General features: G+C 49.4%; 1 protein-coding gene across 7 annotated transcripts; it reads left to right on the top strand.

The window, feature by feature from the left end:
- Window positions 1-862: 862 nt before the first annotated feature.
- On the top strand, window positions 863-22,764 carry LOC310833179 (uncharacterized protein). 7 transcript variants are annotated; one of them, XM_083715630.1, is made up of 13 exons: window positions 866-2,172; window positions 5,166-5,362; window positions 7,255-7,343; window positions 8,112-8,164; window positions 8,363-8,555; window positions 8,831-8,967; window positions 12,230-12,334; window positions 13,623-13,731; window positions 14,733-15,721; window positions 16,340-16,502; window positions 17,109-17,276; window positions 18,576-18,732; window positions 20,042-22,764. In XM_083715630.1, exons 1-12 carry the CDS (start codon window positions 1,972-1,974, stop codon window positions 18,716-18,718), a joined length of 2,547 nt encoding a protein of 848 aa, XP_083571756.1. In that variant the 5' UTR covers window positions 866-1,971; the 3' UTR covers window positions 18,719-18,732; window positions 20,042-22,764. The 7 variants fall into 7 exon arrangements, 6 of the variants coding, with proteins under 6 accessions (XP_083571756.1, XP_083571760.1, XP_083571757.1 ...); XM_083715634.1 differs by having other exon boundaries at window positions 867-2,172; window positions 8,366-8,555; window positions 12,257-12,334; XM_083715631.1 differs by having other exon boundaries at window positions 867-2,172; window positions 8,366-8,555; window positions 20,047-22,764.
- Window positions 22,765-23,546: the final 782 nt, after the last annotated feature.

Raw genomic sequence — 23,546 nt, 5'->3', positions numbered from 1 at the left:
TGTGGACACTATTTCTGCCTGTTGTGGATAAGTGGAAGATTTATCTTCCCACCCCCCCAAACATGGCGAGAGGAAGGAAACCTTTAAAGTGGTTGTGGAGTGAGGGCAACACTGGCTGACGCACCTGAGCATAATTGGACTCTGCATGTGTGAGTTGATACATGGGGGTTCAATCCTGCTTCCTGCAGGGTCCAGGCATGCCTGCCTAGGCAACTCAATGGGGCACCTGAACTGACCAGGATTGAACTCCCCCCACACCAGCTGATACATGGGGCGCTTTCAGACCTGCTTTCTGCAGCTGCACCTCTACCTGCCCAACACCTGACACTGCACGACTTCAGGAGTGTGGCAGGTGGGTGTGGCTTTGGGAAAATAGCCTTGTGTGCCAGTAGGGGAGGTCTCCTTGTTTTAAATCTTTGGCGAAACAGCCTGTGCTTCCAATGAAAGCAAAAAGTGCCAGGAACAGTCCTGGGCCCGCAGGCTGCTTTTTCCTCTTCCTGCTTGGACTTAAGTAGAGAGAGTGGAGCTACAACCCCTGTTCACTGCTTTTGGAAGACAACCCTCACTCAACACACACCGTAATGGCATCCAAGAGGCACAGTTTGCCAATGGTGGCTGGTAGGGCGGAAGGCAGGGAGCCTGCCACTAGGTGGAGCCAGAGCCAATGACAAGCAGAACCAACTAATGCTAGTTTTGTCCTCGCTTTCCCTGCTGAGTTCCACAAGGGGCAACGCTGAGACTAAGGAGGAAGCTGGCAAAAAGGGCCACCCTGAAGACTGGTTGTAAAAAATTAGGAAGGAGTTCACTCGAATGAAGCAACCTCCACTGCAATCCACACCTGAATCAAACAGAGGGAAAGCCCCTGTAAAGTGATGTGTTATTGTTTAGTCGTTTAGTCGTGTCCGACTCTTCGTGACCCCATGGACCAGAGCACGCCGGGCACTCCTGTCTTCCACTGCCTCCCGCAGTTTGGTCAGACTCATGCTGGTAGCTTCGAGAACACTGTCCAACCATCTCGTCCTCTGTCGTCCCCTTCTCCTTGTGCCCTCCATCTTTCCCAACATCAGGGTCTTTTCCAGGGAGTCTTCTCTTCTCATGAGGTGGCCAAAGTATTGGAGCCTCAGCTTCAGGATCTGTCCTTCCAGTGAGCACTCAGGGCTGATTTCCTTAAGAATGGATGCGTTTGATCTTCTTGCAGTCCATGGGACTCTCAAGAGTCTCCTCCAGCACCATAATTCAAAAGCATCAATGTATGGGCTGCTTAAACTCTGCTTCTAATTGAAGGCCTCAGTAGGGCTTGAAGCTCCACCCCTAATGTGCAGGAGGCGGGGCTTGGGAGCTCATGGGTGAAGCCTGTTGAAGCAGGAGGGGGAGTTTGGTAGCCCTAATTCTTTACACAAGAGACAGTTGAGGGCCTCTTTTTTATTTTTCTGAGTGGAGGTTTAATGCCCCTCTGCTGATTCCCCTTTCTCTGTGTTTTTTTAAAAGAACATTTGATGCCTGCCTTGATCTTCCTCATTCTTGCACGCTCCTAGAAGGGAGGAGAAAATTGCATGAGATTGCATGAGAAAGTTAAGCAGGGCAAGCTGGAAAAATCGGGATTAAATTTTTAGAATGGCGGGGAAGGCGGAGGTCTGGCCCAGCGGGAAAATTAAAATCGCCCGACTCTGTGCTCTTAATTCCCCCACCCTGAGACCAGTTTGAACTCCTTTCCCCAGAGTAAGTGGCGATTAGAGTTTAGTGGAAGCCCTGATATTTGGCCGCTGCTTTTTGAAACTAGGGGGTCTTTGCCATGCCCTGCAGCCTTGGGCCTAGGCTGACCTGCTCCTGCCCAGCCGGCTGCACAGGAAAGTATCCTGGCAGCTCCTCTGCATGACGCCGCTGTAAGCCCTGCCTGGCTTTTTAATCCCACCAATCTGTCCTTGGGAGGCCAGAGAGAGACCTGATTGGGGGCAGAAACGGAAGCCTTTCATGAGCCGGGCCCGGACAGGAGCACCTCTAGAGAGTACCATGAGCTGGCCAGGTGAGGAATGGAAGGTGGGGCTGCCGTCCCGGGCCTTGCGGGCCATCGCCGAGGTGGAGCAGCGGCTGGAGCGCCTGCAGAAGGAGCGGCAGCAGAAACAGGTGCAGCTGGACACCCTGGAGGCCATGATGCACAAACAGAGGCAGAAGGTAATTGCAGGGGCCGTGGGGCAGGGAGCTCATACCAGGCAAGAGTCTCCCATCCTCTGGGCACATCTGCCATGCAAGGGGTTTCTGTGCCCCCGGTTTGGGGCTCCATTTGTTATAATAACAGTAACGCAGACCCTCCAAGTGTCCCTATCCTTCAGGGACAATCCCAGATTTACAGAAGCCATCCTGGGTTTCTGATTTGATCCCAGAATGCCCTGCTTTCCCTTAGAATGTCCCAATTCTCATTGGAGACATGTTGGACGGTGTGCAGTTATGCGACCCCCGAGCCAAGGAGATAAGTAACTATACAACCTTTAAAAGACATCTGAAGGCTGAAGTATAGGGATTTTTTTTTAATGTTCAGTGCTTTATTATGTTTTTATATATGTTGGAAGCTGCCCAGAGGGGCTGAGGCAACCCATTCAGATGAGTAAGGTATAAATAATAAAATTATTATTATTATTATTATGGAACAGGACATCCCGATTTTCACTGGAAAATTTTGGAGGGTATTTATACTCCCCAAATTTATTACTTGTACCCCGCCTGTCTGACTGGATTGCCCCAGCCACCCTAGGTGGCTTCCAACAGAGTATAATAGAACACAACAAAATACCAGACATTAAAAACTTCTGGATCCAGTGGTACCTTGGTTTAAGAACAGCTTAGTTTATTAACAACTTGGATTAAGAATGCTGCAAACCCTGAAGTAGGTGTTTTGGTTTGTGAACTTTGCCTTGGAAGCAGGACATGTTGAGTGTGTTCCATCTGTAAATTGAGTCCCCTGCTGCTATGGAAAAGCACACCTTGGTTTAAGAATGCTTTGGTTTAAGAACGGACTTCTGGAACGGATTAAGTTCGTAAACCAAGGTACCACTGTACAGGGCTGCCTTCAAATGTCTTCAGAAAGTCGTGTAGTCGTTTATTTCCTTGACACCTGGTGGGAGGGTCTTCCACAGGAGAGGTGCCACTACTGAGAAGGCCCTCTGTCTGATTCCCTGTAACTTCCCTTCTCGCAATGAGGGAACTGCCAGAAGGCCCTCAGTACTGGACCTCAGTGTCTGGGCTGAACAATGGGGGTGGAGACGCTCTTTCAGGTATACAGGACCGAGTCCGTTTAGGGCTTTAAAGGTCAGCACCAGCACTTTGCATTAATCCAGAGGTGGGGAACCTTAGACCTGCGGGCCAAATGTGGCCCTCAGGCATCTTTCTCTGGTTTTCAGGAATCAGGCTGTATGATACACTCAGCTCCACCCCCTCATTGGTCCTCCTTTTTTTCCCTCCTGGCTGGCATGTGACCTTGAAGACCGACAATGCCTCTTGCTTGTGTGGCTGGAAGATAGAGGAAAGTGTGTGTGTGTGTGAGGTAGCAGGGGTTTTCGTGGCCCTCGATCTGAAAAAAAATAATAATTCCCCATCCCTGAAAACTTTCAAATGTACGCAGTTTTTTTGTACGAGCACCTGGGTCATGGAACTATCAGAGCTATCCTTACAACAACCCTGTAAGGTAGAACATCATTATTTCTCTCCCTGTTCACTGCAGACACACTGCATAGAGTTCCTAGCCCAGGGTGACCATGTGTCCTACTTTAAAGAGGATGGTCCTCTATTCCCTTTAAAGACGAAAGCCCTAAGAACAAAGAGCACTTGCGAGGTTACCTATCAATAGCCAACAACTGAACAAGCCACCTTCAAGACTGCTGGGGTGCTGAGGCTAAGAAATAATTTGCTTCTAATCTGTGAGCTATGAGTGAGCTGATATTTGAACCAAACGCGAAACTTATACCATCATCCCAGCCTTTGCCAACTTGGTGCCTTCCAGAAGTTGTTGGACTACAATTCCCATCAGCCCCAGCCAGAACTGATGGGAGCTGTACTCCAACAACCTGTGGAGGGCACCAGTTGCCGACAGCTGCATTAACCAATATGACGTCTTGGCTCTTATTCTGCATAGCGCTTATGTATTGCTGTTCCCATACGTCCAATTTATGGTGCATGTACTATCTCAGAGTCTTTGCATGGACCCTGCATGGTAGGCCAGTGTGGTTATTGCCCCATAGCTCAGAGGTAGAGGATTAAGCCCAGGCCAATCGCAGGGCCATGGCTGACTGGAGATTTGCAGTCAGGAAAAAAAGGAGGGTATGACACTTAAGTTTTTGAAATTTATCAAAAAGCAAGCTTCTAGCTCTCATGATAGTGGAGAAAAACCTCAGGAATATGTCTATAATCTGTGTGCTTTCTTGGCAAATAAAAAACCAGACTGCAAGCTGGGAAAAAGCACTGGAAGTGCAATAAACCAGGGGAAACAATGCAGTATTTTTATATGGGTCATGAAGCTTGATTTTTTTTTAGTGCGGAGTGTTCAGAATGTACCCAGCGGAATCACATTTTGGAGCAAGGAATATCACTACAGTATATAGGCAGGATGTGCAGCGGGAGTGGGGAACCTTTTTCGGTCCGAGGTCCACATTCCCTTCTGGCCAACCTTCTGAGGGCCGCATGCTAATTGTGGGTGGGGCCCTAGACAAAAGTGGGTGGAGCAAGGAATGCAAATATTACATACAACCCTACGCACCTTTCTGTGCTCCATCCAGAGAAACAAGAGGCACGGTCAGAGTTCAAGGGCACATTCCAGGCAGGCAAAAACGAGCTCTGTGTGTGTGTGTGCAAAGGATGGGTATGTAGCCCAGAAAGATTCCTGAGGGCCAGATAGGGAGCCCTGGAGGGCCACATCCCTGATGTATAACCAAGATTGGTTTGCATCCAACAGAGTTTTCACTGAACTGAAATTGGGTGATGCATTTTCATTCATTTTGACAGGTCTCCTCTGAGCAGGGCTGGATTGGAGCTGTGATTCTTCCATTGCTTGGGGCTGGACTAGATGCCCTTTGGGTCCCTTCCAGCTCTACAATTCTATGATTCCGTGGACACAAACCACACTGGGCTTTTTTGGTTTTGTTTTAATGCGGCTTATCTCTCGCTGTTCTTTGCAGCATGAAGAGGAACGGGCATCGTGGGGGCTTCTCTCTCAGGAGAACCGGAGTCTGGCCGAGGCCTGTGAGCAAGTGGAGCGTGGCCGTCAGCGGTTGGCGCAGGAGCTGCAAGCCAAAGAAGCCCAGCTGAGCTGCCTGGAGGCTCAGCTCGCTCAGGCGACCCGACGCCAAGCGGAACTGGAAGAAGAGCTGCGTAGGTACAGTGCAGGAAACGTAGCTGGGATTTGTGGGGTCGGTGGGATTGGCGTCACAAGGACAGAGACGAAAGCAGCAGTCTGTGCCCCACAGGTTTGCAGGCTTGTCAGGTGGAAGCAGAATTCAGTAGCCAGGTGCAGGGATCCTAGGAACAACTTTTAAAATGGCAAAACAAGTTTCTAGACCTGAAGGCCATGAAGGGGGGGGACAATGCTTGATGAAATCGCAGAAGTCAGAGGGAAGGAGCTATGCCTGATTTCCATGGCTCAAAGGACAGGGCTTCAGTGTCCTAGATGGGCGTTTGCTCTACCTGGTGCTTACAGCAGCAGGAGAAATTATAGCACAGCCAGCAGATATATGCAGATTAGTTTGATTTCCATAAATCTGTGCAGGTAGCAAAATCTCTGAGCTTCATTTGCTAATAAAAGCTGGCATTTGGAGCATGCAAAATGCTCTGTCTACATTCGCTCAGTAAGTCTTACAACAATCCTGTAAGGTAGGACAGTGTTAACCTCTTGAATTATGGATCAGGGTGGGTGGGATAAAAATAGAGAACATGTACCCCAACATGCTGTTCTCAACAGTGGCCAACTAGACACCCCCAGGAAACCCGCAAACAGCAACCTTCCGCACTTATGATTCCCGGCAACTGAGAATCGGAGGTATACGTCTCCCAACAGTGGCATAGCCATTGTGGCTAGTACCCAGTGATAGCAATGGGTTTGTCTAATCCTCTTTTAAAACCCTCCAAGCTGGTGAATACCACAAACCTCCATTCATTCATTCATACCCCACCCACCTGATTCAGTTGCCCTAGCCACTCCAGGTGACTTCTTTGTCAAGGACAAAACATAAAGCCTGATGGAGAGTATATACCCTCCAAAATTTCTCCGATGAAAATAGTGACGTCCTATTCAATAATAGGGGTGCGGGTGGTGCCGTGGGTTAAAGCCTCAGCGCCTAGGACTTGCCGATCGAAAGGTCGGCGGTTCGAATCCCCGTGGCGGGGTGCGCTCCCGTCGCTCGGTCCCAGCGCCTGCCAACCTAGCAGTTCGAAAGCACCCCCGGGTGCAAGTAGATAAATAGGGACCGCTTACTAGCGGGAAGGTAAATGGCGTTCCATGTGCTGCGCTGGCTCGCCAGATGCAGCTTCGTCGCGCTGGCCACGTGACCCGGAAGTGTCTGCGGACAGCGCTGGCTCCCGGCCTCTAGAGTGAGATGAGCGCACAACCCCAGAGTCTGTCAAGACTGGCCCGTACGGGCAGGGGTACCTTTACCTTTATTCAATAATAATAATGATGATGTTGTTACTATTTATACCCCACCCATCTGATTGGATTCCCTAGCCTCTCTGAGTGGTTTTCGACATGTATAAAAACACAATTAAACATTTAAAAACCTCCCTATCCAGGGCTGCCTTCAGATGGCTTGGGGGTTAGATAACTCTGTAACCTCCAACATTTCTCTGAGGAAAATAGGGACATCCTAAGGAAAAGCAGGACATTCTGGGATCAAATCAGAAACCGGGATGGCTTTTGTAAATCTGGGATCGTCCCTGAAAATAGAGATACAGTACTTGGAGGGTCTGAGTTTTTGAGAAGGTGCTTTGCTATCCCGAGCCAAATTCCAACGTATTTTGGGGTCATATAAAGCCCCTAAACAAAATACGTTAGGTCAACAGATTCGAACTTCTTAAATTCTATTTTCCTGGATCAGTTCTTTATTTGGAACACCCCATGAAACATTTTTTTTTAAAAAGTTGGTCCATTCCACTGGCTGGAGTAAAAAGTCCCCCAGGTGCAGGATCTCGCTGCAGACTGGTACACGCAGGTACACTGCCTATGACTGTGGAGGATCTCCTTTCTCCTGTTTCCTTCCCTTTGCCTCCCCCCAGGTGCCAAATCGAACTGGACAAGCTGCAGTCGCAGTCCCACTTGGCCCTCCTGCCCCCCCGCTGGGGTTCCTCCACGCCGTGGGCCGAAGGTAAGAAACCGGAAGACGAGGAAAGGGCACAGGGTCCTCTTAGGCCAAGCCAGCGAGCAAGAGGCGCCTCTTCCTACGTCCGGGGATTAGAGGCTTTGCCAGATGGAGGTGGAATTAGCGGCTGAAGAGTCACGGGAAAGAGTCAAGGCAGCGTCTGTGACTTCGTGGCCGGGGGGGGGGGGTGAGGGAAAAGGAGGGATTGTCAGTTGAGGGATTTAGATTTATTTAGGGCATTTGTACCCCCCTCTTCATCCAAAAAGGCTCCCACAAAGGCCGTCCCTGCCCACAGGCTTACAATATGAAAACAAGACAAAACACGACACACAAGGGAAAAGGGACACGGAGGGAGGAGGAAAATCAAAACTCTGGTGGCTTGGAGATGGGGCGGTAGCCCACAGCAGAGTGGTTTTGCTCGTGTCTATATACCATGTTTTTTGCTCTATAAGACTCACTTTTTCCCTCCTAAAAAGTAAGGGGAAATGTGTGTGTGTCTTATGGAGTGAATGCAGGCTGCGCAGCTATCCCAGAAGCCAGAACAGCAAGAGGGATCGCTGCTTTCGCTGTGCAGCAATCCCTCTTGCTGTTCTGGCTTCTGGGATTCAGAATATTTTTTTTCTTGTTTTTCTCCTCCAAAAACTAGGTGCGTCTTATGGTCTGGTGCGTCTTATAGAGCGAAAAATACGGTAACCTACTACCACAGGTAGGCTTTATTCAATCTGCAGGCCCAAATTGGTTCCCCGGGCAACCAGTTCTCTCTCTGTTCTCTAGGTGGCATCGAGGCCAAAGCAGAGCTTAGCAGGACCCTTGCAGCCGGAGCAAGTGTGAGTATTGCTTTAATGTGGCTTTGGAACAGCTGGTGCCCTCCAGGCTTTAGGACTCCAGATCCCATTAGCCTGCACTGGTTGAATCCAATGGGACTTGTAGTCTAGGACACCTGAAAGGCATCAGATTGACAGAGTCTCCTTTTAAAGCTGGTCTTGGACCATGAGACTTTCTCTTACTCCTTTCCCATTTTCCAGCAGATTCAGTACAGCAGTCCTGCCGTCGGAGGCCCCTGCGGGAAGGAGAGCCCCACTGCCTCCTGGCAGCAAGAAGCGGCTTGTCCCAGTGCCCCACCCGGGAGCCCCATCCCCACAGAGAATGGCGAAGGGGCCCAGGCGATGGCATCGGAACTGGCATCCATGGGAGAGAGGCTCGAGAAAGAAAATCAAGGTATCGGAACGTGGTCTGTAGGTTTTTTAAAACCATGCGGCCCTCAGAATTCCGCCCGGCTCTCAGAACTCTCCCTGGACCACAATTATCCCTGGCCTTGCTGGGAATGTGTGAGGCTTACCATGCAAACGCAGCATTTGCACCATTGCTCCACCCACTTTAGACTCTGGTCCCGCTCACCATGTGGCCCTCGGAAGGGAATGTGGCCCTCGGGGTGGAAATGGTTCCCCACCGCTGCCTGAGTGGCTTTTTCTTTTACTTCTTCTGCCATTCAGAGTTGAGATTCGCTCTTGGCAAAGCAGAAACCCGGATGCAAGAAAAGGAAAGGGAACTGTGGAATTTGCAGGGGCAGCTGGAGCTGATCCGAGCTGAGCTGGCTCAGTGGAAGAAGCAGCGAGGCGGCCAGACGGAGGTGAGTAGGCATGAGACTCTAAATTTCAGGATCACGGGTTCCAGCCCCACGTAGGGCAAAAGCTTTCTGCACTGCAGGGGGTTGGACTAGATGACCATCAGGGTCCCTTCCAACTTAAGGTTGACTTAAGGCTGAGCACACAGCTCTAGTGCCAGCCTTTGTCTATGCATGGTGGCCTGCTTGACCAAACCTCTGGTGTTGAGGCTACGGGAAGGGTCTATGCTACTGTTGCCCGGTTGACCAAACCTCTAGGTCTTGCAAAACCAGGCTGGCTGCAAACTCATACATTTTGGTGAGACCATGGTGGGCCATATTGTGGAACAAACTGGTAGGCCAAATTTGCCACATCCACACAGAGAGGGCAGCAGTGGGAGAAAGGGCAGGAGGTGGGTGATTGCAGCCTATAAGTATCTAAAAGTAAAGGGACCCCTGACCATTAGATCCAGTCGTGACCGACTCTGGGGTTGCGGCGCTCATCTCGCTTTATTGGCCGAGGGAGCCGGCGTACAGCTTCCGGGTCATGTGGCCAGCATGACTAAGCCGCTTCTGGAGAGCCAGAGCAGCGCACGGAAACGCCGTTTCCCTTCCCGCTGGAGCGGTACCTATTTATCTACTTGCACTTTGACGTGCTTTCAAACTGCTAGGTTGGCAGGAGCAGGGACCGAGGAACGGGAGCTCACCCCGTCGCGGGGATGCGAACCGCCGACCTTCTGATCGGCAAGTCCTAGGCTCTGTGGTTTAACCCACAGCGCCACCCACATCCTTATAAGTATCTAATCCCAACCAAATTTATGCACACATCTGCATGGCTCCTTTTAAGAAATACTATTATTAAGCCGAGCTTTTTGTGGGAGGGGTACATAAAGACATTAAACCTGCATGGTTCCAAAAGCGATAAGCCATCCTCTTGTCCTCTCCGAGGGGCGCTGTTAATTTCGCTTTTTAACTGTGCGGGGGGCATGTGCCTCACCGTAAGGACCTCATTTGTCTCCACAAGCAACCCTGTGAGGAGGGCTATTAATATTCCAAATAGAAGAAGAGTGATTGCAATCCTTGCTCTAGCAGCCGCATCCAAGAGCTGTAATGGTTGAGTGGGGATCTGGGCTGATTTGAATCCAGGCCTTGCCCTTCCTAAACAGCTCCTGTTCCCCAACCTGCCTGTCCTGTGACAGTTAGGAGTCCGGGCTTTGTGATGGCCTGGGACTCGGGCTCAGACTCAGAACCAGAGGAGTCTCAGTCCGCACTGGATCCTTTGCCTCAGGCGGCATCTGGACCAAGTCTGGGGTCTGGTTCTGAAGAGCCCCAGTCTGCACAGGTTCCCCTGGAACAAGTACCAGCTGGGCCGAGTCAGAGCCTGTCCTGGCTCCAGATGCGGGGATTACCTTGTTGCCTTCAGCTGGGCCATCACTTATAGCTGCTCCACTACCATTTGGGTTAGGAGAGGCTGAGGCAGCCTCTGGGTCTAGTAACTCATTGACATCTCCTGAGCTGCAGAGACTAAGGTCTGAGAGAAGGAGAGACCTGAGTACTCGCAGGAGGAGTGCTTGACTTTGGGCAAGACAGGGAGGTGAGTCGCTGGGGGATCAGGACCAGCTGTTACCCCGACAAAGATAAACAGCTTTCGGACCCTGCCCCAGGTTGCGGAAGCAACATTGCTGCTTACTAGAACCTGCCTGACCTAGCCTGGCTTCTTGCCTTGTGTCCTGCCTTGGCCCTGTCAGACTGACTCCTTGCAGACTTCTTGGATTCGGGACCGGACCTGGACCGCGTTGCTTGGGTTAACCCCTGGGCTCAGCACAGGCTTCCAGCTTGGTGGAGGGGCTTTGAGCTCCACCACCTGCTTTTCAGAAAGAGGCTTGCCTGCAAAGTGTTAGCTCCCCGCCCCCACCGTTGCAGATAGGGTGCATCTATTGCCCCTCACTGGGGTAGCACGGGAGAACTGTAATTATGAATTTGCAAAAGGAAAGCATGGAAACGATCCCCAAACCACCGCACTCTCTTTTAAATGAGGCTTCCCCTGCCTTGTAAAAAGATAAACAAACCCACATCATGAAGTTCATCAGGGCAATGGGGAACAACCTCACCAACCTCGGCCTGCCCTCAAGAAGCCCCCACCTGCCTGCCTTCTTTCTTACAGCCAGTCCAGGTGGGGGCCCTGCCTGCCAGAGTCCTCCTCCTTGGTCTCAGCATTGCCCCTTGTAGAATCAGCAGGAAGGTGGATGGGGGACCAAACTACCTTTAGTTGGCTCTGCCTGCCATTGGCTCTGGCGCCACCTACTGGTGGGCTCCCTGCCTTCTGCCCTACCGGTTCAAATGGGCACCAGCTACTGTTGGTGAGAGAGAGAAAGGGGATCCACAACCACCCCCTAAATCCTGGCCTCAGCTCTGCGCAAAACCATGACGAAGCAACTTTGCTGGTTGGGTATTCCCCCCCTTCCTCATGCACCGCCTGACATGTTTTACGAGGCCCCGTGTCCTCGTCAGTTGGCCGGGCGCAATTATTAGCACCATTAATTATCGCCTGTGTTTCTTCACAGGAAACGCTACTGAAGGTAGTAGCCAATGTTTCCCATCACCCACCCTCCCAGCCGGCCCCCAATCTGCCGGTGGAGAGTTTTACAAGGCTGCGGCTCATCAGCCGAGTGCCTTTTTACAAGCTTCTTCTCGGGAACAGGTCAAGGGAGTCTTGGCAGCGCTGGAGGTTGCAGGGGGCGGGGGACGACAACAGGCACTTTTATGCAAGATACTGACTGCAGAGCGGTCCGATCCAGCCTCTCCGTTGGCTGCAACACCAGGGGAACCAACAGGGCTTCACAATTCCTGCCTCTTTGGCTGGCTAGGGAGTGTGGGACCTCCAGGCCTCCCTATGCGGTCCTCATGGCTTTCCGCAGCCCAGGCCCCCTCCCAGAGGACACCCCTCACCAGCCTTGCTCCTCACTCTCCTCAAAATGGTCCTGTGCTGTGCCCTTGAATTGTGATAATTCTTCAACTGCCTGGCAACAGGGTGGATAGATAGATGTGTAGATTTGGGGCCTAGACACCTCTGCCTTTCCCCTCATGGCTGTAGCATAGCCCATAATACAATAACACATAGGGTGCTCTTCCCTCTGAATAACATAAGAGTCTGGCTGCTGGATCAGGCCAACGGCCCGTTTATTTCAGCATCCTTCTCTTCCAATGGCCATTGGGCTATTGTTCAGGTGAGGACGTTTCAAGTAGTGGCGCAACAGTTGACATTTATTGTCTCCCTCTAATGGATTAGGGTTCCTTTCTTTTTCTTCTGTTCCAGAGCAGCCCCCTGGAAAGCAGAGGGAGGCGGCCGTCGGTGGATGTGGGAGACCTGCGCCAAAGCAGGCACCAGCAAAAGGTGGGCTAATCTTCCTAACATATTGTTGCACGCCCCCCCCCCCCAATCTCTGAGCGTTTCAGGAGTTTGAGGCACTTACCAGGGATTCGTGTTTCCTTTTGGAAATGAGGCACAGCGGAGACCGTGGTGTCCTTATGATATATGGTTTATTTCCATATATATACAATCCGAGCCTACAGTGGTTGTTGTTTTTTCAAGAATATTTATTAAGGTTTTCAATAATAATACAATAAAAATCAAAAAGTAAAAAGACAAAAATACAAAAATAAAAATAATTAAAAAAGAAATAAAGTTTCCATTACTTATTTTTCATTAACTTATTTCCCAGACCTCCTCATACCTCCCTTTTTTGTATTCCAATTCAAATTATTAGTTCAGCAAATCCTTATTAATAAATTTTAACCTATTTCTGAATCTTTTTTTCCATATTCTCTTAAAGCATTACAGCTGGAAACTACTTACCGTATTTTTCGCTCTATAACACGCACCCGACCATAACACGCACGTAGTTTTTAGAGGAGGAAAATCCGTAGGCATGCCACCCGTAGGCATTCCCTCCATAACACGCACAGACATTTCCCCTTACTTTTTAGGAGGAAAAAAGTGAGTGTTATGGTGCAAAAAATACGGTAATTTCTATCCGACATCATTCTAACATTCATTAATTTTGCAATATTTCTGTAGATAGTCTTTAAATTTCTTCCAATCTTCTTCCACCGACTCTTCTCCCTGGTCTCGGATTCTGCCAGTCATTTCTGCCTACATTGGAGGGTTTTACAGCATTTACACTCCAATAAGGCCTTGCTTCTCTCATAGCTGCAGCCTTGCATTCAAACAGAAATCAATCACGGCTCTCAAACTCACTCCGGCTTGCTGCTTTACTTCCAGGTCACATCACTGCGACTAAACTCTAACCCTGGCTTTGTCCTTCTAACTAACCATGAATTTGCTGTCTTGCGCGGAGTCACTTTCCTTTGTTTTCCTTAATGGCCCATCTCCCAGGCTATTGCCTCAACACTAGGGGTGCCATATTTCAAAAAGTAAAGACCAGGACACCCTGAAAGTTGTTGAGCACTTTTACAAAAAAAAAAAAACCACGACCAGAAAAAAATGGGTGGACCAGAATAATAGTCTCCAAGAAAACAACAACCCAGACTCCTTTCTTTTGCCAACTTTCTCTTTTGCAGTGAGGGTATCGAGGCAGCCGTTGGACAGACATGGGTGGGGAAACTGGCATTCTGCCTTGTGCCCCTGACCTCTCTGCTCTTAACACCCACTTTCAAAACAGGGCCTGCTTGGGACAGAAAAGGTGCCCTCTAGTGGCAGCCGTCGTAGCATAAGCTCCTCCCGCTTGGAGCAGCCGGTTGAGAAACGGGGAGCTCACACCAAATTGAAAGGTGAGACTCTGCACATGTTTTTGTGTCTGTTTGTGTTAGATGGCAGCAATATAAAGAGCAGTCTGCATTTGTTTTTGTCTTTGCAAGAATCGTGAGCCTTCAGTCCTTGTTATATTTATCCCTGGTCATGGTTCTATAGAAATGTGAACTATAGAAATCTGAACTTCCAGGAACTCTAATTAAATCATTTTTTTTTCCTGTTGTCCAGGTGTAAAGAATTGGAGAATGGAGGATTTTTTAAATTATATGTTTCTTTAAAAGAAATATATGGGGCTGGATTCAATGAATGCGTCCCGCTAGTGAAAGCTTGCACAAGGGCTTCTGCTAGTGCTGTGGGGCTCTCCCCATTGGTTCCCTCTCTGCCCCCCTGTCCCCCAAGTCTTTGGGGGTTGGGAGACCCCCCCGAATGGTGGGGGGGAAGAGGGCAGATCCTTCCACCAGGCAAGCCGAAATGCTTTTGCTGACAGAGTGATCTCCTTAGCACTATGTTGAATTCCTCCCCAACCCACAATATATATTTTTTAATACAAGGGAGCATTGCAAGCAAGATTTATACACAGAATGGTAGAACATAATATTTTTGCCTCCAGATCCTGACTCCTGATTTAGGCACACCTGAATCAGATTCTGCTACATATGACCGTTACCTCAGAGTAGACCCGCTGAAATTTTGCTTGCTGCTTTTTCTCTCCACACACCCACCAGCACTAGCAACCTGCCGTGTGCAGTTAAATTTTTGTTTTAATTGGGGCTTCTTTCAAAGCACATTTGCAGCATGCAGCTTCCCCCCCCCCGAACCCTGGGAACTGTAGTTTGTTATGGGTGCTGGGAACCATAGCTCCATACAGGGGCAAACTACGATTCCCATGATGCTTTGGGAGTGTGCACTTAAAATCTAAGACCTGAATGACCACCACAGTGCGAAATTGTGATTTTATCTCTTTTAACTACAAAATATCACTGTTCTCAGGCCTTCTCTTCTCTGCCATCTCTTTCCTCAGGCTTTCCCTCACTGAGCTCCCGGGCCCAGAGTACGGAGCGGGGCCGGGAGGAACTACAGGCCCTCAGAACCGAGGTTTTGACGTTGCGGCGGCGCCTGGATGCCTCGGAGAGCCAGCGCAAAACCCTCCTTGAGGCTTGCTGGCAGCAAGAGAAAAGCCGGGCCTGGGCCCAGGAGAGGCAGTTGGGCCCAATGGTGGGAGCGGCAGCCTGGCAAAAGACAAAGGGCTCCCCAGAGATCCATGGGGATTGCCAGGCCCCCAGGAGCAAAGGACAGGCCTCAGTGATGGCGGCTGGCGGGGAAGTCTCTGTGGCAGAAGAGGTTGTGGTAGAAGAGGTTGAGGAGGATGGAGGGGCGGTTGAACCCAAGGCTGTGGCAGAGCTGGGGAAGGAGCCGACCTCGGACGTAGAGACGTCTGAACCAGGAGAAGATGCGCCAGCCACACGGCAGGCCCACGGGGAAACTGAGGCAGAGGGCCAAGGAGGCAGGACCCCTGACCCAGAGGGGAACGTGGAAGGTTTGCAGGAGGACCTCCTGGACTTGGCCTCTGGCAAGGCCCAAGCCGAAGCCCAAGCCATCTTGGCCCAGGAAAAGCTCCAGGTCCTTCAGGCCACGCTGGGGAGGCAGACGGAGCGGTTGGCGCGAGCCATGGAGACCCAGAGCCGCCACGTGGAGGAGCTGCTGGCGGACGCCGAGGAGAAGGAGCAGCTGATGAGGAGCCTCCGCCAGGAGCTGGAGGAGACCAAGAAAGCCTTGGAAATGGCGGACGCCGAGGGCCACAGGCTGCGGGCTCTGCTGGGGCAGAGGGAGGCGGAGGGGCACCACGCAGAAAGCCCCTCAAACACCTTGGAGGTGTGCGGAGGCAGCGAGACCTCGGAGGTCCCTCTGGTGTTGGCCCAGTTGCAGGGAGGCATGTTGAGCATTGCGGACGTTGGTCTAGCGGGACGTCTGCCCGAAGAGAAGCAGGTGCAGCCGGGAGTCCAGGAACAAGTAAGTTTATTCTCCTCAAGGCGTGCTAGGAATCTTTTATGGATTTTAATTGTTGAAAGTGTCTTTGTCCCGCTCTTCCGCCAAAACAAAAGGCCCCTGGACCAGCTTAACAAAGGTCATTGATGCTATCGGTCCCTGCCTGTGGTTTGCAATATAAAAGACACTGCACAAAAGGAAAAGGAATTCGGAGGGAGAAGGAAAAAAAGCCAGATCCGAGGCTTACACCATTTAAAGAAAGAGAGAGTGATGACATTTGGAATATATATATATGGGGGGGGGGGTGCTAAGCACAAAATTCCTCTTGCCAGGTGTCTGGACTGATCTCTTATAACAGCCTTTTGAAATTAGGCCTCAGGCTATCCAACTTGCTGCACTACTTTCCCCTGGGGAAAATCGCTCTTAGGCTCTCAGTCAGAGCGAACTGCAGTTCTGGTTTTCTCTGGATTGATGTTTGCTCCAGTTTAGCACGAAAGCTTGGGTTTTCCCTGGGAAAGGATCGGGGCAAGAGGAAAACGGCTCTGACCCACGTCTAGAAAGTGCAAATCAAGCAGGGGGCAAGCGGAAGTGTGGGCGATCTCTTAGCGGTGTCTGTTTTCATGGGTGACTCTCTGTCTGCAGCTGGAGGCCTCTCTTGCTCAGCTTCAGCAGGAAAACCTGGTCCTGCGCAAGGAGCTGGCTATTTGGGAGGCCTGGCACCAGAAAAGAGGAGAGGAGGACACCACTGGCCCCTTGGAACTGGTTGGCTCGGGAAACGGCAGAGAAGCAGCCGAGACGGCAGATGGTAAGGGGGCGGGGGATAGAATATAGGGGGAGAGAATCCAAACTGGGGGAGGAAGAGAAGAGGAATACCTTGTTTCGTGCACTGGGAAATCATCTGCAGCATACATTTAAAGCACTATTATATCACTTTAAACAGCCATGGCTCCCCCCCCCCAAATCCTGTTGTTAAGGGTCCTGAGAGACTATTCCCCTCAGAGCTCCGGTTCTCTGAGTATTTTCCAGGGAGCTCTGGGAATTGTGGCTCTGTGAGGGGACTAGGGTTCTTACCTCTCAGCACCCATAACAAATTACATTTCCCAGGATTCCTTGGAAGAACATGGAGCCAAATATTTCTCTTTTCTTTTTTTTTGAAATGGCAGTGTTTTTCCTTTTAGCACAGGAAGGTCATGGGGGAAACCAGACATCTCTGCTTTTGTCATCGCACTGTCCTTAGGTTGCAAACACACCTTACATATAGAACACACAGCTGCCCCAATAATCCCAATTTGCTAAGGGTGCTGGGAACTGTAACTGTGAGGGGCAAACTACAACTCCCAGGACGGTTGGGTAGGGTGCTTTAAATATCTGGTGCATATGTACCCTAAATCAAGTTCTCTGTGTCTTGCAGTTCCCGAAGCTTCCCAGAAGAGAGAGCCCTTGTCTCAGGGGAGCCGACGAAATGTCCAGACCCAAACTGAGGGACCAGAGTGTGGCCATCGGCGCAGGGAACGTGTCTCTGTGGCCTTTGATGACACTCAGTATGAACCCTACGGGCTCCCTGAGGTGGTCATGAAAGGTATGTGGGGAATTGGGGAGGGGAAGAGGAAAAGGAAGCACCACAAGGCCATCAATGGTGCCATGAGGTGAGTTTAGAGTCTGGACTTAATGGGCTTACAGTGGAAACCCCTTTTTGATGGATATATATATATATAACTTTAAACAAGGTTAGCAGCAAGCCTGGCTACTCTCGGAGGGGCCCCCTTGTTTATCTGCTCAGTGAGGCCCTGGGCATCTCACCCAAAGTCCTGTTCTGAGCTGCCATTGGCCCTTTGAGGAGGGTTGGAGGAGGCTTTTTGTAGCAGACTGGCCCAATTACACCACATTTAAAGCACTATGATGCCACTTTAAACAGCCATGTCTCCCCGCAAAGAATCATGGGAACTGTAGTTTGCTAAAAGTGTTGAGAGCTTTTTTAGGAGGCCTTTCTATTCCCCTCACAGAGCCAGAATTCTGAGAGTTCCCAGTGAAGAGAGATGGGTTGTTACACCACTCTGAGAATGGCAGCTTTGTGAGGGGAGTTAAAAAGGGTAAAGGGGACCCCTGACCATTGGGTCCAGTCATGACCGACTCTGGGGTTGCGGCGCTCATCTCACTTTATTGGCCAAGGGAGCCGGCGTTTGTCCACAGGCAGCTTCCGGGTCATGTAGCCAGGATGACCAAACTGCTTCTGGCAAACCAGAGTAGCGCACGGAAACGCCGTTTACCTTCCCGCCGGAGCGGTACCTATTTATCTACTTGCACTTTGACGTGCTTTCGAACTGCTAGGTTGGCAGGAGCAGGGACCGAGCAACCTGAGCTCACCATCACGGGGATTCAAACTGCCGATCTTCTGATCGGCAAGTCCTAGGCTCTGTGGTTTAACCCACAGCACCACCCGCGTCCCGTGAGGGGAGTTAGTGGTCTCCTAATAGCTCTCAGCACCCTTAACAAGCAACAGCTCCCATAATTCTTTGGGGGAGCCTGTAGCTGTTAAAACAGTATAAGTGCTTTAAATCAGAGGCGGATTTAAGGTAGCACAACCGGTTCCACTGCATTGGGAGCCAAGCCTAGCTGGCGCCACAACTATGACGTAATGAATGGAGCAGAACAAAAATGCAGTCAGAAATACGGTTAGAATGTATATAAAATGTTTGTTTAACTGGAAAGTGCATTGAAGAGCATGGGATGGTATTATTTTAGGGGGGGAGGCATATGATAGTTTGCATGCAAACCTTTCGGGTGAAAGGAGATTCTTTTCAACTTGACAACATAGCAGAAAGGACACCCCCACTACTGTGTCCACTTTAGCAGATCTGGCCTCGTTTCTCCCCTGCAGGTTTTGCTGACATCCCATCTGGTCCCTCTTGCCCATACGTTCTCCGCCGGGGCATTTTGGGAAGTGCCCCTGTTGCCCAGCTGGCACCGCGAGCAGAACCCGAAGAGGATTCCCCTGAGGCAGAGGAGGGGACGGGTGTCTGAGAACAGCCTAGCAGGTGAGAGATCCTGGTGTCAGGTGCAGTTTTGAGCCGGGTGTGGAAGTCCTGTTTGCATTTTAATGCAATAATAAATTATATGCCTGACATATGGGGATTAGTGGCAGGAGAACACACACACACAATAAAAATGATTTTGCAACCCCTAGTAGGATAAATATCGACCGTCTGTTACCATCTTCAAATATCTAAAGGGCTGTCACATGGAAGTTGGAGCAAGCTTGCTTTCTGCTGCTCCAGAGGAGAGAACCACAACCAGTTCTCCTTCACTGGAGGTTTCCAGAGTTCAGGTGGCCACCTGTCAGCGTTTCTCTAGCTGTGATTCCCGCACTAGGTGTCCCTTCCAACCCTACACAGTATTATGATTGTCTGAGGACCTCGCCGTCCTACCTACATTTCCCCCCCCCCCAATTTTTTTTTGTTGATTTTCACAATTATCACAGAAAAAAAAACATTACAAAACATACAATAAAAAGGGGAAAAAACTCAAAAGAGGATTATTACTTCACACCTATAATTTCATTACTTTGATAACTGACTTCCTCGAATCCCCTCTATCTGAATTTCATTATATCACCTGTATAACAGTTCTCCAATTTCATATTTCTAATAATATTCACTCTTTTAATTAACTAACCTCTCCTGCCTACATTTGAGCATACAGTGGTACCTCGGGTTAAGTACTTAATTCGTTCCGGAGGTCCGTTCTTAACCTGAAACTGTTCTTAACCTGAAGCACCACTTTAGCTAATGGGGCCTCCTGCTGCCGCCACGCCGCCAGAGCACAATTTCTGTTCTTATCCTGAAGCAAAGTTCTTAACTTGAAGCACTGTTTCTGGGTTAGCGGAGTCTGTAACCTGAAGCGTATGTAACCTGAAGCGTATGTAACCCGAGGTACCACTGTATACCATACTTCAATTTCATGTGGATGCCTATTTGGACGTTTGGAGGGCTTACACATTAACTTACCTGTTTAATTTAAAATGCACAAACCGATGGTTTCTTTGTGACGATGGGGGTTCCCCCCCCCACTGCTGTTATACCCATTAAGCATTCTGTTCAAGTGAAAACAGAGTGGGGTGAAAGGGAAAGAAACGATAGTTCAGTGGCTGAGCATGCCGGACATCTCCAATTTAAAAGGGTCTCAGGTAGCAATGGATGGAGAAGACAAACCCTGGAGACAAAACTGCCAATCTGAGCAGACAACCCCAAGTCTTCTCCAGCACTGAATACTGGCAATGCAACTTCCTCCCTCTTTTAGTATAACATTTTTCCCCCTTCCTCCCTAACCCCCCCCCAATTGTCTCAGCACAGGTTATCATTCTCTCCGTATTGTACCTGGCCTTTTCCACCTATATCAGCCACCAAAAGATGAGTGTCTCTGTGGGAAACCCCTCCTGTGGGCTTCCTTGGTTCCTGATCTGAAAGGAGATGGGCTGAGGATCTCTGCCACTGTGCACTAGAGTCTCCTTTTCGGTTCCCTGGCTGCCACGCTTCGTCAGTTTCTGAAAAGATGATGTTCCTTACAGGCATTCTAAGCCGAAGGGAGGGAAAGTATTTTCAGTCTTTTCATCCTCCCCCTGCCTCCACCCTCCCTCTCCTGCATCCTTCTGATACCCAGAGGACTTTTTGGAAATGAGGAAGAGTATTTGAGGAGCATCCACTGGAAGAGACTAGAAGAAAAGGCGCAATCATCCCTCCTGGATTTATACCACCCCTCGCCCATCATTGGAGGAGACCATCTTTCCACAGTGGCCATTCCTATCTGACAGCCAATCACAGACTCCATAGCTCCGAGTGAGTAACCAGTAGCAAAAAGTATGGAACACATGGCTGCAGTTGGTTTCCTGCCCTCCACATTTATTTTTTTTACCTGAGAGAGCAGGGGCTGTTGCTGCTTTCTGATCAGCAATAAACAGGACAGTCCAGAGACCCCCACCTTGCCAGGAGAATTGTGCTGTTTAAAAGCGGGTTTTTTGTTTGTTTTGTTATTAGAGCAATGTGAATGATGGAAGATGTGGCAAAATCAACATGAAGCAGCACAGATGTCTGCAACCAGTTTTTCAGATAACTGCAAGTGATGGGCTTACACTGCACATACATGCTGTGTGGATGCTGGCAAGCCAGGAGCGTTTGCCACTTGAGACAGCCAAGATGGTGTTTGCCCCCAAAGCCAAGTGCAAAAAAAGGGCAAGGATTCTGAAGATACTCAACAGGCAAAGAACAAAGCCATTCTAAGCAGAATCACTATTTGTTGTTGTTTAGTCGTTTAGTCGTGTCCGACTCTTCGTGACCCCCTGGACCAGAGCACGCCAGGCACTCCTGTCTTCCACTGCCTCCTGCAGTTTGGTCAGACTCATGTTTGTAGCTTCAAAGACACTATCCAACCATCTCGTCCTCTGTCGTCCCCTTCTCCTTGTGCCCTCCATCTTTCCCAACATCAGGGTCTTTTCCAGGGAGTCTTCTCTTCTCATGAGGTGGCCAAAGTATTGGAGCCTCAGCTTCAGGATCTGTCCTTCCAGTGAGCACTCAGGGCTGATTTCCTTAAGAATGGAGAGGTTTGATCTTCTTGCAGTCCATGGGACTCTCAAGAGTCTCCTCCAACACCATAATTCAAAAGCATCAATTCTTCGGCGATCAGCCGTCTTTATGGTCCAGCTCTCACTTCCATACATCACTACTGGGAAAACCGTAGCTTTTACTATACGGACCTTTGTTAGCAAGGTGATGTATCTGCTTTTTAAGATGCTGTCTAGGTTTGTCATTGCTTTTCTCCCAAGAAGCAGGCGTCTTTTAATTTTGTGACTGCTGTCACCATCTGCAGTGATCATGGAGCCCAAGAAAGTAAAATCTTTCACTGCCTCCATTTCTTCCACTTCTATTTGCCAGGAGGTGATGGGCCCAATGACCATGATCTTTGTTTTTTTTTAATGTTGAGCTTCAGACCATATTTTGCACTCTCCTCTGTCACCCTCATTAAAAGGTTCTTTAATTCCTCCTCACTTTCTGCCTTCAAGGTTGTGAAACACTATACTGTATAGAATCACTATACTGTACATGAATATTACACACAAACACAGGTTTCAGAAGGGGAGATATTTATATGTTTGTGGGAAGGGTGAGAATCTACAGCTTTATTATTAATAACAAGACAATAATAATTACTGGATTTCTTACCCCCCCCTTGTCCATAAGGTCCCAGGATAGCAACAAGATTTAAATCAGTTAAAATAATTTGCGATGGCAGGGAATGAGCAGATCCAAAACATGGGGTTGTATCCAGAGCTAGCCCAACTCAGGAGTAGACTTGCTGAAATTAATGGCCAGGTAAAGAGGCATATCTACAGCATATGATGGACGCTCTACGCTGAAGGTGCTGCCACAGAGAATGCTGGCTGCTCTGTTTCTCTGCCCACCACTGGTATCCCACTGCCCAAGGTTGCCCCAGAAGATAACGTGGCCTTCAAAAGCCTCCCCTGATTCATCAGGCAATGCCAAGTATCGAACCTGGGACCTTCTGCAAGCAAAGCAGGGGCTCTACTGCTGAGTGATGATAGTTCCTTCTGCTGCTCCTCTACCTTTACTGGGGGCTGCTGGAGACTTGCATGCCTTGAGGTCAGAAAGAAGCAAGGGGAGCCCAAGCCAGGGAGCACACAGACCACCAGCAACCCGCTGACATGAGTGGACTCTGCCAGTCTGTCTTCGTTCCAGATTGTGTGTTTCTTTTGGTGTCTAAACTGTGAACCACCTCGGGTGCCTTGGCAGAAAGGCAGTATCCAATCAGTTAATCAATAATAAAATAAACCCCACACCCCACTCTGTCTTTGATTCCTCAATATGAAATGGTGGTGGGTGGGGGGGGGGAGATTTCAGTCTTCTTGAATCACTCTGACATTGCATTTAGAAGGGTAGTGGTAATAATAAAAATTTTATTATTTATATGCCACCCATCTGACTGGGTTGCTCCAGCCACTCTGGGCGGCTTCCAGCAAAATGTAAACAACACAATAAAACATCAGACATTAAAAACTACCGGATTACAGGGCTGCATTCATATGTCTTCAGAAAAAATCGTATAGTTGTTTATCTGTTTGACATCTGATGGGAGGGTGTTCCACAGGGAGGACGCCACTAACGGGAAGGCCCTCTGCCTGCTTCCCTGTCACTTCACTTGGGAACTGTTGTTTGTGAAAGGCGCTGGAAATTGTAGCTATGTGAGTGGATGATTACACTTCCCAGAGCTCTTTGGGGGAAGCAGTGTGTTTTAAATGTGCTTTAAATGTGTGGTGTAGATGTGACCCCCTCTTTTTTCTACTTAGTTTTAGGGTAGGAAAGTTTAGTAGTAGTAATTAAAACAATATTTTAATATATATCCTGCCCTTCTTCCCAAATGAGATCGGGGGGGCAGGCACATAAACAATTTTTTTAAATCTAAAAATGACTCCACTACAGATGCAGACTCAGAAAGGTTCATCACATTTAGTCACCCAAAAGATTAACTGGCTATACCATCATCAAGCACCCTTTGCCTGTCTCCACAAAGGATAGTCCTTTGCACCCCATGTAAAACACAGGGTTGTTTTTACCAGTGATGGATTGAGTCACTAAGCTCATTTATATACCACCTCCACACCATGGTGCCCAAAGCAGCTTACGACAAATGCCCATGTTCTCAAAATACCCTCAGGTGGTGCAGAGAAATCAAGTTAAAAAACTAGCAGTAAATTCCGAAAGGCAGCAATTCAGCAAACCTAGAATAAATGTCACGCTATGGGAGAAATCTGGACAGTGCAAAATAAAAAGGAAGATAGCAG

This window comes from Podarcis gaigeae, assembly GCF_964106915.1.
Source record: "Podarcis gaigeae genome assembly, chromosome: 16".
Classification (NCBI taxonomy): Eukaryota; Metazoa; Chordata; class Lepidosauria; order Squamata; family Lacertidae; genus Podarcis; species Podarcis gaigeae.
This window is presented reverse-complemented; position numbering and strand designations above follow the sequence as displayed.

What these genes read in the sequence shown, in the direction of transcription:
- LOC310833179 (XM_083715630.1), top strand. Translation starts at nt 1,972, where the DNA reads ATGAGCCGGGCCCGGACAGGAGCACCTCTAGAGAGTACCATGAGCTGG. An exon ending in CCCTTGCAGCCGGAGCAAGT is followed by an intron (nt 8,165 to 8,362) that starts GTGAGTATTGCT and finishes CCCATTTTCCAG; the next exon opens with CAGATTCAGTACAGCAGTCC. An exon ending in CCCTGAGGTGGTCATGAAAG is followed by an intron (nt 17,277 to 18,575) that starts GTATGTGGGGAA and finishes TCTCCCCTGCAG; the next exon opens with GTTTTGCTGACATCCCATCT.